This window comes from Gobio gobio, assembly GCF_949357685.1.
Source record: "Gobio gobio genome assembly, chromosome: 5".
In the NCBI taxonomy this organism is placed as follows: domain Eukaryota; kingdom Metazoa; phylum Chordata; class Actinopteri; order Cypriniformes; family Gobionidae; genus Gobio; species Gobio gobio.
In genome coordinates, this window is record NC_137101.1 from 56,547,267 (window position 1) to 56,564,448 (window position 17,182).

Here is a 17,182-nt window from a genome sequence, read left to right on the forward strand (position 1 = left end):
CCAAGCTTTATAAAGAGATATCTGTCGTGTCTGTGAGGCAAGGTTTCTCTGAGTTCTGAGTTCATTTTCAGAAGCATTTCAGAATGGACATCACAGGGAGACCGACGGGAGAACACGCATCCTATATGTTTTCTTTATTTAGCGAAAAGCACAACATTTAGTTTTTATTTTGAGTGTACACAAATAAAAGTAGAAACTTTAAGCTTTGTAAAGACATATCGTTCATGTCTGTGAGGCCAAAATGACGGAGTATTTTAAGTTGTTTTACACTGTTATGAGGGAAAATCCAGCAAAACGCGCAGGCGCGTTTCTCGGGTTCTAAGGGTTAATGATAGAACTTTAGTAATTAGAAGTAAAACTGTTGGTAACCATGAACTGAACTTTGGACTGGTGGTGGTGCTTAAGATATTGTTTGTCATTCAGTGTTTCTGTAAAAAAATATGATAATAGTAATTATATTATATTATTAAAAGATAATACTTATTCTACTACTAATAATAACTAATAATATATTATCAGTAGTAGAATAAGTAGTAGTATTATTACGCACTAAGGATTGATGAGCTGCTGGGTTCATGAATATTAATCACATTGTCAGCATTAGCTCAAACCGATTTGCTGAAATCAAAACAGGGACAGGAAAAGAGGAGCGCCAGCCAATGAGATTCCCGTTTGCGCATTAGTCCCGCCCACTACCGGAAAAAGCATATATTTTGCTTGTTTTTAAAAGCTGAATAATTCTAAATGAAGTCTGGTATTTTCACAGGAATATACAAAAAAAATAGTGTTAACATGTAGCACGTTAATTTTGCGTGGTATGTAAGACTCTCTCGTGTGTTTGTGTGTGTGAGAAAGACGTGCTCAGCAAAGCGACTGCAAGTTGTGCGCCTTCACACTAGAGTTTACAGTACGTCAGATGAGCTGATTTGAAATCGCTGAATCGAGTGTTCAGCGAGTTAAAATGTATCTAAGCTAAACTTATTTTTAGCCTCTAACACACACACTAAAATAAAATCTAAGAATTTATTAGCCAAAACTCATTTCATCCATTTAAACAAATTCACCTTATCCATGTCATGCTGGGCTAAAATCTTCCCTTGCCGGTGTTTGTCGTTGTCGTTAACTGCAACCGTGAATCTAACTGAAGGAGAGTTGTTGTTTTTTTGTTGTTGTTTGTTTCTGTAATGTGATTGTATTATCCGTATGTCTGTAAATCTGAAAATACTGCAATAAATATAATATAAAACTTTATTTTTTATTAGCCAATGGCTAATGATAGACATTATTTAGTCGCCCAAAGTGAAGATTTACTCTTATTGTAGAGTGTTGCCTCTCCACTTCTTTTAAAATTACAACTCTTTCTTTTCCCATTCTCTTGCATATTCTTATTCTTTTCTTGCTCTTTGTATATGTTCCCTTCTATAGTTAAAGAGCTGTGATTTTTCCTGATATAGTACAGTTTTGGTTGGCTGTATGAACTATTTTGAAAACTTTTAAAAGTTTTGTGTTTTGAGAAAATTATTCACATTATTTGTAATTTATAGGAAATGAATCCAAAATTACAATCTGTTTAGGATAATTACAAAGTGTTCAGATCACTGTGTTAACTGTTTGGAGAACAGTGACCTGAGTTTGGAGAAATGTGTCAAATAGATTGAGGAAAAACTGTATTGTAGTAGCATTATGTTAATTATTTTAAGGAAAACCATTTACCTCAGTATCTCCAGCTTACAGTTTTTCTTCAGTCCATCAGAAAGAAGCTTCACTCCTGAATCCTGTAGGTCATTGTTACTCAGGTCCAGCTCTCTTAGGACACAGTTTGGCGATTTTAAAACTGATGACAAACTCTCACAAGACTGAGCAGTGAGATTACATATGGAAAATCTGAACAAGAAAAACAGTAAATGCATACTGAATAAATTCAACAGAGTGATTTTTAGTAATTAACTAATGTAAAAACCATTGAAAGTATTTGAAACTCAAACCTCAGTATCTCCAGTTTACAGCTCTTTAGTCCATCAGAAATAATCTTCAATCCAGAATCCTGCAGGTCATTGATACTCAGGTCCAGCTCGCTCAGGACACAGTTTGATGATTGCAGAGCTGAAGACAAACTTTCACAGGACTGAGCAGTGAGATTACATCCACGTAGCCTGTGTAGAGAACAAAACAGAGATATCAATGTGTTTATTAGGTAGGGTTTATAATCTGGGGCCTGATGTATTAAAGTATAAAGAAATGTGCATACGTAATTTTCCACATATCGGGATTTATACTAAATAAACTATGCGGAAACATGTGCACACCTTACGGACACTCTAGACCAGGGGTATCCAACCCTGCTCCTGGAGAGCTACTGTCCTGCAGATTTCAGTTCCAACCCTGCTCCAACACATCTGTCTGTAATTATCTAGCACCCTGAACACCGTGATTGGCTAGTTCAGGTGTGTTTGATTCAGGTTGGAGCTAAAATCTAAATGGGTGGTAGCTCTCCAGGACCAGGGTTGGACACCCCTGCTCTAGACCGTGCGTACACACTCTATTACTGAAGTGAGTGAAAACTGAACGATTTAAACTGTTTTACATCTGATATACAAACATAGATTAAATATGCCACACTCATTAATGGAGTTAAGCACTGAAATTACATGAAATCATTATCCAGAACTACATTTTTTTTATATTAATTTAAATGAAATAATTTGTAGTGGATGAGCTGCCTTTAATGTTTTAACTAGGGTTGAGTGATGGGCGCGTGATAATTCTGCTTTAAATTGTGTTCTAAATAGCAGAACTTGTGTTCTGGGAAAATATTTTCACGCAAATAATGATCAGTGATGCGCACTTGACTCTGTCCAAGTAGATGGCTTGGCAACAAAGACTGTATAATGACAGACACATAGGACTCTCTCTGTGATTGAACAGTCCATTGGCCGGTTCGAATAAGTCACAGTCCTGATGACACAGTCCTGTACAATCTCTGCTGTTGATATAGTGCACAGACAGTAGCCCAATGATAACCATTTTCATGGTCTTCCCAATATTATGAAAAGAACGGTGATATGCATGTTTTATTTTAAAAAAATGTTGTCAGTGACATGCTGAGTCAGACAATTATTTACATAATTGCATAATTACATAATTTACATAATTGTCTATTTGTTTGCATTAAAAATGTATAGGCTAAACACCCTAAAATATAAGATGTTTTGATTTGTTTAAAGCAATTAAATACTATTTGGCCAGTGGAAAAGACTGAGAATAACTCTTCTCAGAAAACTTTCTCTGAAATGTATTTTATACAATTTTGATTTATTTATTCCAAATCAAGACACAGATACTGAATGAATTTTTAGGAATGTAATGTGATGGTACATAGCTGTCATGGTTGGTTTTGGGGTTTTTGTCATGTTCAAGTTTCATGTCTTTCATTTTGAAGTTTATTCACAGTCATGGATCATGTTCGTCATGTGATTTCCCTTGCCCTCATGTCATGTGCTCCCTTTGGTTCAACCACTGATCAGCGGCTGACTTGAAGCAGTGCATGCCGGTTAGAAATTTTGTCCGACTCGAGACAGCGCCGACGCCACGTGACAGTGACGTATGGCATCAAAGTACCGCAAGAGCGATTCGAGAGCAGTCGGCTAAAACAGCCGGTGCAGTTTCTCCAGAGCGGCTGCACGAACTCTGATGATGACACAGCTGTTCCACGATTGGCCAGATTCACCGCATGGCAGCGAGCTCACGTGTATTTCGTATTTATTCTAAAACCTTCAGCTCCACTAATGCGAACAAATCTCTTTTCATAAAATGCTGTTGCACCTTGTTTGTTTAGTTGCTTCTATTGCTCTCCCCATTTGTAAGTCGCTTTGGATAAAAGCGTTTGCTAAATGATTAAATGTAAATGTAACTAACTTTAACATCAACCATGTCCCACACACTTTATTTTCTCATTTATGCATGTTCTTTTTGTCTGCCTTGTGTGCTTGGAGATAATGCTACTCATACATCCATGCTACAATATAGACTAGGAAAAATATCTGCTAGTCAGTAATGAAACAGATATTCATCCACATATTTGAACATAATAAATGAGTGAATGTCAAACCTCAGTATGTTCAGTTGACAGTGTGAACTGTTCAGTCCATCCGAAAGAAGTTTCACTCCTGAATCCTTCAGGTGATTGCTACTCAGGTCCAGCTCTCTCAGATGGGAGTCTGATGATTGTAGAGCTGAAGATGCAGTTTCACAGCATGTTTCATCAAGACCACAGCTGTCAAATCTGCCAAAACAGAACATTATATGTGAGATGGTGGTCCAGTGGGTTAAACCATGGAACTGATATACAGAAGGTTGCTGGTTCGATCCCAGCGGTCAGGGGGATTGTCCCTGTAAGTCGCTTTGGATAAAAGCGTCTGCCAAATGCATAAATGTAAATTTAAAATGTAAGTTTACCCAGATTATTTTCTGATGTTCAGTGTTTTGCATAATCAGGAGAGCCAGATATTTCACGAAGTATTTTGACATGCAGTTGTTTAGCGATGTAGAGTTAAACTTTGATTAAACAGCGATCAGTGAAATTACTCACAGGGCTTTTCTGCAGCATCTCACAGCTGGAAGGAGTTTCGTGTTGTCGGCTTGTGATGACGTGAACCTCTTTGGGTTGAACTCGTCCAGCACCTTCTCTGACAGCAGCAGTACATAGGTCAGCACTGTGCACATTGAAGAGGAGAGTTTCCTTCCTGGATGTGCATCTGAACTGAGGTATCTCTGGATTTCCTCATATAATGAATGCTCCTTGAGCTCAAGTAAGCAGTAGAATAGGTTGACTGAAGCTTCATCTGGGATGTCCCTGTGTAGTTCTTGTTTAATGAATTCAGTTGTTTTTGTGATGCTCTCTCTGGTGTCTTCAGTGTCTGTGAAGAGGCCTTTGAGCAGGTTTTGACTGGATTCCAGTGAAATTCCCATCAGAAACCGCAGGAACAGGTCCAGATTTCCTCTCTTACTCTTCATGGCTTTATCAACTGCCTTCTCTAGTAGCTCCTGTAATGTGATATTTTCTTTGGGCTGATCAAAGAAAAACTGAAGCTCCTGCATGTCCTTCTTCAGGTAGCAGAGAAACACATGCACTGCAGCAAAGAACTCTTGAGCACTCAGATGCACAAAGCAGAAGACCTTTTCTTCATTAAGTCCATCTTCCTTCTTAAAGATCTCAGCAATCATTCCTGTGAACTCAGTGTCTTTACTCACATCAATACCACATGCTTCCAGATCTTCCTCATCGAACACAATTTTTTCCTTCTTCAGCTGCTCAAATGCTAGCTTGACTAACTTCAGTATCATTTTTCTGTTTGACTGTAAGAGCTTTTTACGTTCTCTTTCTGCTTTTCCATCATATTTCTGGTTCTTCATGTTCATCTGTATCAGCAGGAAGTGGATGTACATTTCAGTGAGTGTTGTGCTGATGTTCTCTGTAGTGTTCTTGATGAGAATATTCTGAAGTACTGTGGCCGTGATCCAGCAGAACACGGGAATGTGGCACATGATGTAGAGACTACGAGATGTCTTAATGTGTGAGATTATTCTGGAGGCCTGAGTCTTATCTGTGATTGTCTTTCTGAAGTACTCCTCCTTCCGTTTGTCAGTGAATCCTCGCACCTCTGTGAACAAACCCACATATTCAAGAGGGATCTGATTGGCTGCTGCTGGTCGTGAGGTCACCCAGACGAAAGCTGATGGAAGCAGCTCCCCTTTGACCAGACTTGTGAACAGCACGTCTACAGATGATCTTTCGTCAAAACTGTCAAATATCCCGCTTTCAAAATTCAAAGGCAGGCGACTCTCATCAAGTCCATCAAATATAAACGCTAGCTTATATTCCTTATATAACTTTTTTCCAGATTTTTCCAGGTCCTTCATTTGAGGATAAAATTTCAGCAGAAACTCGTGGAGATCAAACTCTCTGTCTTTAATTCTGTTAATCTCTCTGAATGGAAGCAGGAACACACAGTCTATATCCTGATTGGCTTTTCCTTCTGCCCAGTCCAGGATGAATTTGTGCACAGAGACAGTTTTTCCGATGCCAGCAACTCCTTTGGTCAGCACAATCTTTTCCTCATTTTTTTCCTTTAATAATGTAAATATATCATTGCATTGGATTGGTTTGTCCTGTGTTGGTTTGTTCTTGAAAGCATCATCAATCTTCAGAATCTCATGTTCCTGATTGACATCTTTCATATCTCCCTCTGTGATGAACAGTTCTGTGTACACAGCCTCAAGATGCACTTCTTTTTCTTTCTTGCAATCAAAAATACGCTCTGCTTTCTTCTTCATGTTGCTTTTGTGATTTTCCAAAAAGGTTTTCAGAATCAAATCCTCTGTTATAAAAGATTGATGTAGGTGAATAAATAAGGGAAAAACATATTTCATTAAAAAAAAGAAACATGACAAAGCTTTCACATCAGCATGGTCTGATGATCTGAAAATTCATTCAGCATATTGTAATTAAATTACTGTTGAAAGTATTACAGCCCCAAGGCCTCAGATCTTCCATTTAATTCACTACATCTTGATAAATATATTACACTCATGGAAGTGAATACCCTTAAGCATTCAAGGCATTCATATATATATATATATATATATATATATATATATATATATATTTTTTTTTTTTTATCATTATTATTTTTATATATATCTATATATGTTTTAATGCCTTATTTGTAAACTCAGTACAGAGGACAGGGTTCATTGGTTAGTTCTGGTGATACATCACCCCTCACAGTTAACCTCCGTTCTAATATTAATGCCTCCCACCCTGACCTGGCAATGTTCAGATTTAAAAAGTCATAAATAATCTTACACTAACTCTGATTTATAAAGTGAAAATTTGGAAAAACATCCGTTCATAGACTCTGCCTTTAGTGTGTACACAGACATTTAGGATGAAACACACAGGTTTTCTGTACATTAAGCCCCTGGACTGGTGTCCAAATTCAAAATAGATCCGACTTGTTTAAATCACTTCTGAAACACTTTAAACAGGCTAGTTCAGACTGCACAGACTGACACTGAGCAATCACCAGATCACGTTCCTGCTCACAAACGGTGAATGAACATGTTCAGTGTGTGAAAATAAACAGACCAACACTAACAGACACCAACAGAACAAAACCTGGAGCTCATGTCTATTGGTGTTGGTCGACACTGTTGAGACTGTACCTTGTTCTTCTGTAAGTTTCTCTGCTGTCTCTGGGATTTTTTGTGGCTCTGTGAGGAGAGAGAAAAAAATGAGTAAAATATACAGATACAAGAAAATACTGAAGCTAAGGCATGTCTGCCTATGAACACTTTGACCATAAAATGAACTGTGAAATTTAGCGGCCTCCACAGCCCTCCCTTTAGTTCTCTTCCTGAGTGTAACATAAGTCACCATTCACTTCATTATGCTCAGTCACCATAGAGAATATTTATGAGTGAAGAAATGTCACAGCCTCTTTTGTATTTTTCCATAACCGCAGTGAAAAACAACTCCTTGTATGTTTCTTTTCCTCTTATTTCTAGCTACCTTGTTCCTGTTTTTCTTTGTACAAGGTTATATTCCATATTTGTTATTTCCAACAGTGAAATGATTCCTTCTATGCTTTTATATTTGGGTACCAACTAAAGGGCAGCATCTGGGATGGGGTGCAGGCCCGGTTCTAGCCATCTATAGAAGGGTGGGCTGATAGATATCCTGGGTGGGCTATGTTTTTTTGTTGTTGTTGTTGTTGTTGTTGTTGTTGTTGTTGTTGTTGTTGTTGTTGTTGTTTTTTTTTTTTTTTTTGGGGGGGGTACACTAGACTAGACTAGAAAGATAGGTAGACAGATAGATAAATATTGTTAAATGAATTTTTAATCTTATCTTCACTTTAAATAAATTGATAACATTTTCACTTTTCTACTGTCCAGTGATAATTTGGAAAGAAAATGGAATGGAAGCCTACATGTTAATATAGCAATGAATGCAACTTTAAATGCGTGGAAAGGGGCAATTAAATGCCACACGGGATGTTTTTTTTTTATTCCATTGCGCTACTTTTCTATTGTTTTTAATGTAAACATCACCCTAGACCGTTAGACTGTTGCGCTCGCAACTCTTCCTTACTTTTGCAGAGTATCGTTCGTGCATGACGCGGCTCAGGGCCGTAACCACCATAGACAAGTCCCCCTCAATAATTAGAAATGGCCATATTGTCCCACCAATTGTGCTGCACTTCATTATGCAGCGCTCTGTATGTTAGGATGACAAAAAGGTTTAAAAGTAAAATTTTTGGTCTGGGTTTGCTTCATTGGTCTAACAGCGCTCATCAATGTCAAAATGTTTGAGATGACCAATCAAATCAAAGTAGGCGGGGTTTATGTTCTCTTTTGGCTCGTCTTCACAGACAGACGAGTGTTCAATCTATCGCTTAATGCCGTTGCGGAGAGAGACTCTATTCTTTCCAGTGAAATCACAAAACAAAATCCACACAAATGTGTCCCCGCTCTTAATATACAGTCATTGATGAACATCTTTGATTTTAATGAAGAAGAAGAAAAAAAACTATATGAGGGCGGATATCGCACCTCATACCAGCATATCGTGTTTTTAACCGCAAAAACGTGTCCTGTGTTAAAAGATAAACAGCTCATTTTTATTTCAGTGCTGTTATTTAAACAGTCAGCTTGCCTCGTACATTCAGTTTACAGCATCAACAGCAAGCCAAAGAGAGCAAGGTTTCAACTCAACTATGCATTTGTATTTTAAACACTTATGCATTTTAAACACTTAGCTACATTATGTTCTAGCTCTGTCCATGCAATAAATGCATGTTCTTAAATGAGCGAGTTTTTTAAGCTAATTTCAACATGGCATGTATAAAAAATCAAATCAGAAATGCATTTTCATATTTACAAGATACATATTCACGAATACAACTCCTCGTAATTACCTTAATAGCACGCAAATATTTCTGCCATTTTTGTTCGTGACTGCAGCCTCTGCTTTTCTGCTAAAGATTGATCACTATAACGCTCCAAGCCGTTATTTTCAGTTAATAAAGGGAAAAATACTGCAAATTTCTGGTGTTATTTTTGTGATTGTTTTGGGCATTCTACAGCCCTTCATCAAAACTTTCAACACAGAGCCCATCAAGTATAAATTGTACAAACTGCTCAATAAAGATTGAAGATTTGGGACTCTGTCATGTGGCGCTTCTTCCCACAGCCGTGCAGACGCAGACCATAGACGACTGAGAGGGAGCATTGAAATTAGACACAGTGGGCCTCATTCATGAAACACCAGCAGAACGAATTTGTGTGTAAATTGTTCGTAAAGCCGTTCTGACATCATTTTTCGGATTCACGAAAATGTTCGTATTTGGTTGGTACGAAGGAAATGTACACCTGCTCCCAACCCCGTGCAAATGGTGCGTAAAACAATTGGCCAGTCTGTGTTCTAATTTAGGCAAACTGATGACATTGCACATTGATGCACTATGAACCATAATAATATTTTATTAGTTTGCCGTCTTTTTTCCAACTGTTCAACTTTGGCGAATAGGCAGCGCTCGTCACTGTCACTTTTTACCCAGCCGTCCAATCACAGTGGAGGAGGGGTGGGACAAATACTACACCAACCAATCATCCTACTTGTACAACGACTGAACAACAATGGATTAATATTGTGTTAATAATGAGTAAATATTGCTGGTTACAGCATTTTTATATTCAGTAATATTCTTCAAAATGAGATCCTAGTAACACATTACTGCCATGGGTATTCTGTATCATAGCAACCAAAGTATCTCAGCTGGAAAAGCGCCACCCGCTGGCCGTTTTCAGAAGAGCACCTGGCATTTTTTTATCTAGCTAAAAATTATTTGGTGGACACACGATAATTTGATATTTATTGCTAGGCATATGATCAATTGGTCTCTTTAGCTTATGCAATATACTGGAGCCAAACCAGAAGGAAGTCCAGAAGATTCCACAGCGTTCCTGCACACGTAATGTGCGTAGTTGTAACTCATTGAGGGGGATTATGTTAATTATGAATGAGCGTGCACGTGCGTCCTATTTACGAATGTTTGGATTCATTAATACTATACACACGTTTAACTGCCGAATCCGTGGTATACGAAGTGTTTATGAATCCAGAGAAGAGTTTTCGTAAAGGTCCATTTTACAAGCAAGTGTTCGAAAGTAAAAAAATAACATGTGATTCTATTCTAGAACACTTGATGGTCATCTAAGCAAAAAGTTACAGTGACTCAAAGAATCAAAGACTTTATATAAAGGGACTTTGATCGAATGCGTTTCTGATGCATGTTTCTGTCGCCTGCATGACGATACGGTTTGCTTTCTCATGTCACAAGCTTTAAATATGACACTTTGCTGCATAACGACTGCATAAAAGCATCCAGCTGGATATAAACTAATGCAAAGAGATGGTAACAAACATGACCTTAAACATCTGGATCAGACTTGTGTGTTTTGTTACGTTGTTTTAACAGCTTGAGGTACTAATGTTAGCATCCTCTCAGCCTCGATGGCATTAATGCAGCATCTCGTCAACAAATGAATCACTTTATAGGTATAGGTCACGGTTTGGATGGCTTAGAAAGCGCACTGTGGAAGAGATGGTGATAGATGCAAAGTCTTTAATCAAAGTAGCAAACTCAAGACCACACAAACTGTTTGTTCACACAAACAATAACCGACGAGGACTGAACAGAACAGGGTGTATAAAGACTCAGTAAACAAGAACACAAAAGAGGAACAGCTGGACAGACATTAACTAATCAGACACCAAAGCAACTAATGAGAACTAATATAGACATGACAGAAACGACATAACAGAACATAAATGTGTACTGTAGTGTATAACATACAGTTTTCCTGTCTATGTTTTAAATCTGTTTTTGAAGTGTCCCGCTCTGTGCAGCAGTGCAGCCTCACATCTAAGCCGCTTTAGCAATGGACGTAACACAGACAATGAAATCAACCGCGCTTGAGCGAGCACTTGTTTGCACTTGCTTGCTTCATAGTATACATTTTGTTTAGGAAATGTAGTGGAGTAAGAGTAAAAGTTGACAGAGATATAAAAAGTAAAGTACAGATTCTCCCAAAAATACTCAAGTACTGTAATGGAGTATTATTACTTTGTTACATTACACCACTGAAGCACAGCTATAGTGACAGTACCATTTCCTGCAGTGCTGTAGTTGAAGGTCACTGGGCCTGTGATGGTGTTTCCAGTGAGTGCAGGAGCATTTACAGTCGCTCCCGTCTGAGCATCAACACAGACTCCAGTGTGAGCGCTGCTGCTCATCTCCACTGGACAGAGACAGAGATTAATCACATTTCCTCAATCACAACTTTAACATTACTGATATTCTTCCCTTCATTACCCTTCTTGTCTTCCGGCTCCTCTAGTGTGTCACGATGCTGATCTGCAGATGCCATCGTCCTTCACTGACTCAACGCTGTTGGACATGAGAAAACGGTTTAGCTGTTACCAGGCACTTTATACAAATAAATATTTGAAAATACACAAGTAAATAAAATATAGTCACAAGCGGAAATTGTATGACGAGTTATTAAATGTCTCTGTATGGATGTGCTATTGTATGTACTATATCAAAAGATCCTCTCTACTCTCATGCACAACCTTTCCTTTCGCTACTCTCATCAAACATGACGCTCTCTACAGACACGCTCTCACCTGAGATTCTCAAGCAATGCCAAGTGTGCCAGCACGACACCTTCAGCTCCACACATCATGCTTACACATTTTGAGTGAATGCTATGAGTGCAACTACACTTGATTTAAATCACGATACTGAACTCACAACACGATATGTATCGCAATATTTTAAGACAAAATGAGGGTTTTTTAACCCTTAAATGCATACCTCGGGTCTTTAGCGACCCGAGACGTCATTCACTACCCTCCTCCTCATTCATTTTTTAAAGTTAGACATCAACCTTTTATATATATATAATCTGTAAAACTTGAAATGGCTCAGCGATTTACTGCAGAGACAGTACTGAACACTGTCACTGTCACTTGATGATGGATCTGGTGAAGGAAGCTGCCAGTGATCAAAATATTTATTTTGAAGATGTTGAAAATGAGTTTTGAGGATATGCCTGAGATCACGAATATGAGGGAAATGCTGAATGTACTGGGAAATGAGCTCTGACGAGGACAGTGATGATGGTATAAAACATCTGCTCAAACTGAACCCTTCCGAGCTCCAAAAGGTAACAAAATAATTATGTTTTATTTTATTCTTCTGTAATTGTTACTCATATATCAGGAGTTTTATATATTATCGCGACAGGTATAGATCTATCCATGTTAGATATAGATCCGGGTCGCTAAAGACCCGAATATGTAAGAATGTTTGGCAAAACAGTCATGCATTTAAGGGTTAATTACTTTTTTATTATTATTAAAATAATAATATTATTATTGTGTTATCAGGACCCACAAATATTCCCCAATTATACATTATATTCAACATTAGTTTAATGAAGTGATTGTAGTGTTTAGGATATGCAGTATGAGGTTTACGACAGTGATGTTTTACGTTATGACGCACAGGGGTACGCCTGCCGTATTACGGTGTGTAAACAACAGTGCATTAAGCCCACGAGGGATGACGGCTGTCTGTGTATTAACTGTCTGATATCACAGTAAAGCATACTGAACGCACACGTCTGTTTTCTTGTCAAATACTCAGATGAGAACATCACATTGGCGACGAGGATAAAAAAAAAAAAGAAAAGAAAAGATGTCACTGGGAAACACCGTCGCTCTGCAAGCCTTCGATACCGAAATGGATCCGAGCTCAGTAGGACCACGCTGGACAAAATGGATGCAAAGGTTTGAGAACTATATTACAGCAGTGAACATTACCGGAGATGCAAGGCAGAAGGCATTATTACTGCACTTGGCGGGAGAGCGCGTGCATGATATCTATGACACGTTAGCAGCAGAGGAAGATAAGTTTGCTGATGTTAAGCAGAAGCTAAGCACGTATTTTACGCCTAAAAAGAACATCCAGTATCAAGTATATATATTCCGAAAGGCAGTACAGCAGCCGGGCGAGAACCTAGACACATATTGTACCAGACTACGCATGCTAGCAAAGAATTGTGAGTTTGCCGACGTAAGCCATGAAATAAAAGCACAGCTGATCCAAAGTTGCAGTTCAACCAGGCTACGTAGAAGAGCGCTCAGAGAACCCGAAAACAGCCTGGATGACCTTCTCGAATACGGGAGAACTTTAGAACTGTCCGAGCAACAAGCAGCCGGCATGGAGCAGAGTGTAGCTGCATCAGTGAATGCAGTGCATCAGAATGGGCGAACAGCTACCAGCCGACGCGCCGGGAGAGCAATGCCCAACGTCCAGTGCCGGAATTGCGGTGGAAATTATCCACATGACGGAAACTGCCCAGCAAAAGGAAAAGACTGTAAAGCATGCGGGAAACTAAATCACTTCGCCAAGCAGTGCAGGTCAAAACAAAGAACACCTGGAAAAGACTTTGAAATAAAACACAGAGACAACAGTAAGCAACACAAAACACACAAGAAAGTGTACAACATCACCAGCACAACACAAAGTACCACACATGACTCGTCTAGTAGTGATGAAGCTTATGTATTTGCTGCCAGTAGCAACAAGAATATCACTCAACCACGCACACACATTTGGCTTAATGGTGTAAAAATTGCAGCAATGATTGATTCCGGAGCTGCAGTGAACATTATTAGTGAATCAGTCCTCCGTACCCTGAGACCATGCCCACAGCTCAGCCCAGCTGATATAAAGATATTCCCATATGGCAACACTGAACCACTGCCCATAACCGGTGCATTCACATGTAACACAGAGACAGATAATAAGAAAACCACAGCCGAGTTCTATGTAATGAAGGGTGATAGCTGCTCTCTGCTAGGCTATAACACCGCTAAAGAGCTAGGCCTCATCAAAATCATCAACACTGTGTCTGCTACAACCGGTCAAACAGTAGCTGACGAGTTAGTACAGAAACACCCAGAGCTGTTCGAGGGCATTGGCATGCTAAAAGACTTTCAGGTAAAGCTTCACATCAACACTGACATTCACCCAACCTGTCAGCCACATAGGCGAGTGCCTTTTCACATCCGACAGAAGGTCGAAGAGGAGCTGAAACGGCTTGAGGATGACGACGTCATTGAGACAGTCACAGGCCCTACGCCATGGGTCTCCCCCATCGTGACACCACCCAAGCCAAAGGATCCAGACAAAGTTCGAGTCTGTGTCGACATGAGACAGGCCAACACTGCCATACAACGTGAACGCCACATAACTCCCACCATGGATGATGTAATTCACGAGTTGAATGGAGCTACAGTCTTCTCCAAGCTTGACCTGACTGCTGGTTACCATCAGCTAGAACTCCACCCCGACAGCAGGTACATCACAACCTTTACCACACACCTTGGTTTGAGACGATACAAGCGCCTGAATTTCGGGATATCTTCAGCAGCAGAGGTGTTCCAAAATGCGATCTGCCAGACGCTGCAAGGCATCAAAGGAGTAAAGAATCTGAGTGATGACATCATTGTGTATGGTAAAACACAGAAAGACCATGACGACAGCCTCAGAGCTGTGTTCCAGAGACTGAAAGACAGAGGGCTCACACTCAACAAAAAGAAATGTGAGTTTAACAAAAGTAAACTTGAATTCTTTGGATTTATTTTTTCAGCTGGTGGAATCTCAGCCGACCCGAAAAAAATTACTGCTATTCAGCAGGCGAGTGATCCACAAGACCAGACTGAAGTCAGGAGTCTGCTAGGAATGGCGAACTACAGTGCTCGTTTTATCAAAGACTTTGCTTCCATCTCTGCACCACTACGTGAGCTGACCAGAAAAGACACACCATGGCACTGGACCCCTGAGCATGCCAGAGCACTACAGACGATCAAAGACAGCCTGACCAGCAACATGGTAATGTCATACTTTGATCCAGCCAAAGACACAGAGCTCGTGGTAGATGCTAGCCCAGTCGGTCTAGGCGCTGTTCTCTACCAAAAGGATGGAAAGGGAGAGAGGCATACCATTGCATACGCCAGCCGTGCTCTCAGCGACGTAGAAAGACGTTACTCACAAACGGAAAAGGAGGCATTGGCCATTGTGTGGAGCTGTGAACACTTTCACTTATACCTGTATGGCAACCCATTCATACTAGTCACTGACCACAAAGCTCTAGAGGTCATATGGAACAACCCTCGTTCAAAACCACCTGCAAGGATCGAGAGATGGGGACTGAGACTACAGCCCTACAACTTCAGGGTAGAGTACAGAAAAGGTGCAGACAACCCTGCCGATTACATCTCCCGTCACCCTATCCCGATGCAGATGAGCGGAAGCACAAGAGCGGTGAAAGTGGCAGAGGAGTATGTCAACTTTGTAGCTGAGCATGCCACACCAAAAGCCATGACTCTCCAGGAGATAAAAGAGGAAACACTAAAAGACCCAACCCTGCAAAAGGTTAGTGCCCACATCAGAGACAACACTTGGCACAAAATTACAGGCGACACACAACATGCTGAAATACTGAAAAAGTACAGACAGATTAGTGGGGAGCTCACGGTGTCCCACACCGACGACATCATCCTGCGAGGTACGAGAATCGTCATCCCTGCGTCCCTCGAGCACAGAGTGTTACAGCTAGCCCATGAAGGACACCAGGGCATTGTAAAGACTAAGACACTGCTCAGGTCAAAGGTCTGGTTTCCTAACATAGACCAGAAAGCGGAACTGACGGTCAAGAACTGTTTAGCATGTCAAGCCAACACGCCTATAACACAGTCCGAGCCACTGAGAATGTCTGAGTTGCCAGAAGCCCCCTGGTTTAACATCAGTGCAGATTTCTACGGGCCACTTCCAACTGGAGAATATCTACTAGTTGTCATAGATGAATATTCTCGCTACCCAGTTGTTGAAATTGTAAGATCTGTCTCAGCCAACACAGTCATCCCAATCATCGACAAAGTGTTCTCGATGTTTGGAATTCCCAGAGTTCTAAAAACAGACAACGGGCCCCCTTTTAACAGTGACCAGTTTTCCAAGTTTGCAGACCATCTAGGTTTCCACCATCGGAAAATAACACCTCTCTGGCCTCGAGCAAATGCAACAGCAGAACGTTTCATGCGCACGCTTGGAAAAGCAATCCGGGTGGCAGAGACGCAGAACACCCCGTGGAAGCAGAGACTCAACACGTTTCTTCGTGAGTATCGCGCCACACCACACAGCACCACAGAAGCATCACCTGCTGAACTGTTGTTTAAGCGCAAGATTCATACCAAGATCCCATTGATCACCACAACCTGCGAATGCGACAATGATCACATCATTAGGGAACGGGACACTAATGCAAAAGCAAAGATGAAATCCAACTCAGACGCGCGCCGTCGTGCTAAGCCAATCACATTCACCCCTGGTGACAAGGTACTCTACCAACAACCCAAGCACAACAAACTCACTACCCCATACAACATCAAGCCATACGCTGTGGCAGAGGTCAATGGCTCCATGGTCACAGCAACCCGAGATGGACATTCCATAACAAGGAATTCGTCTTTCTTCAAAAAAATAATCTCCAAGACAAAAGATGCGCCCACAGGTCTGGATGAGGAGGATGAGAGAATTGTTGATAATGAGGACATTGTTGCTGTGAAACCAAGGTATCCCTTTCGAGTTAACCGCCAGCGTCCTGCATACCTCAAAGACTATGAGCTTGAGTGAAGAATGCGTACACCCAATACAGCAATAGATTAGTCTAAAGGTTTCTGAATGACTGTTCTGTCTAAAAGACTAACCTAAAGGTTCCCAAAGGACTGTTCTTTCTCTTTTCAAAACCATTTGCACAATGCACAAGAATGTACTTCAGTGATTATGAAGTACTGTTGCACTTTGATACTGTTCATTCCAAGCACACTTGATAAGTTACTTGAATGTGTTTGTTCTAGCACAGGTTTGAATTATATGTTTACATTTGTACTGCCAAGCTACGTACGACAAGTAATGTTGTTGTTACAGACGACAAGTAAGTAAGTCACATATGTCCAAAGTAGTGGATCTAATTGTAAAAAAAAAAAAAA

The 17,182-nt window shown here is 40.2% G+C and overlaps 1 protein-coding gene across 1 annotated transcript in view; it reads right to left on the reverse strand.

The window, feature by feature from the left end:
• The window catches only part of LOC307126581 (NACHT, LRR and PYD domains-containing protein 12-like), a 176,083-nt gene that overhangs the window by 107,956 nt on the left and 50,945 nt on the right, over positions 1 to 17,182 (reverse strand). The window contains exons 3-9 of the mRNA XM_079817177.1: positions 11,436 to 11,510; positions 11,230 to 11,361; positions 7,225 to 7,272; positions 4,589 to 6,377; positions 4,109 to 4,282; positions 1,986 to 2,153; positions 1,714 to 1,884 (exon numbers count right to left, since the gene is read on the reverse strand). Of these exons, the coding sequence (XP_079673303.1) occupies positions 1,714 to 1,884; positions 1,986 to 2,153; positions 4,109 to 4,282; positions 4,589 to 6,377; positions 7,225 to 7,272; positions 11,230 to 11,361; positions 11,436 to 11,490 (2,537 nt within the window). The 5' untranslated portion in view covers positions 11,491 to 11,510. The remainder of the gene's footprint in view (positions 1 to 1,713; positions 1,885 to 1,985; positions 2,154 to 4,108; positions 4,283 to 4,588; positions 6,378 to 7,224; positions 7,273 to 11,229; positions 11,362 to 11,435; positions 11,511 to 17,182) is intronic.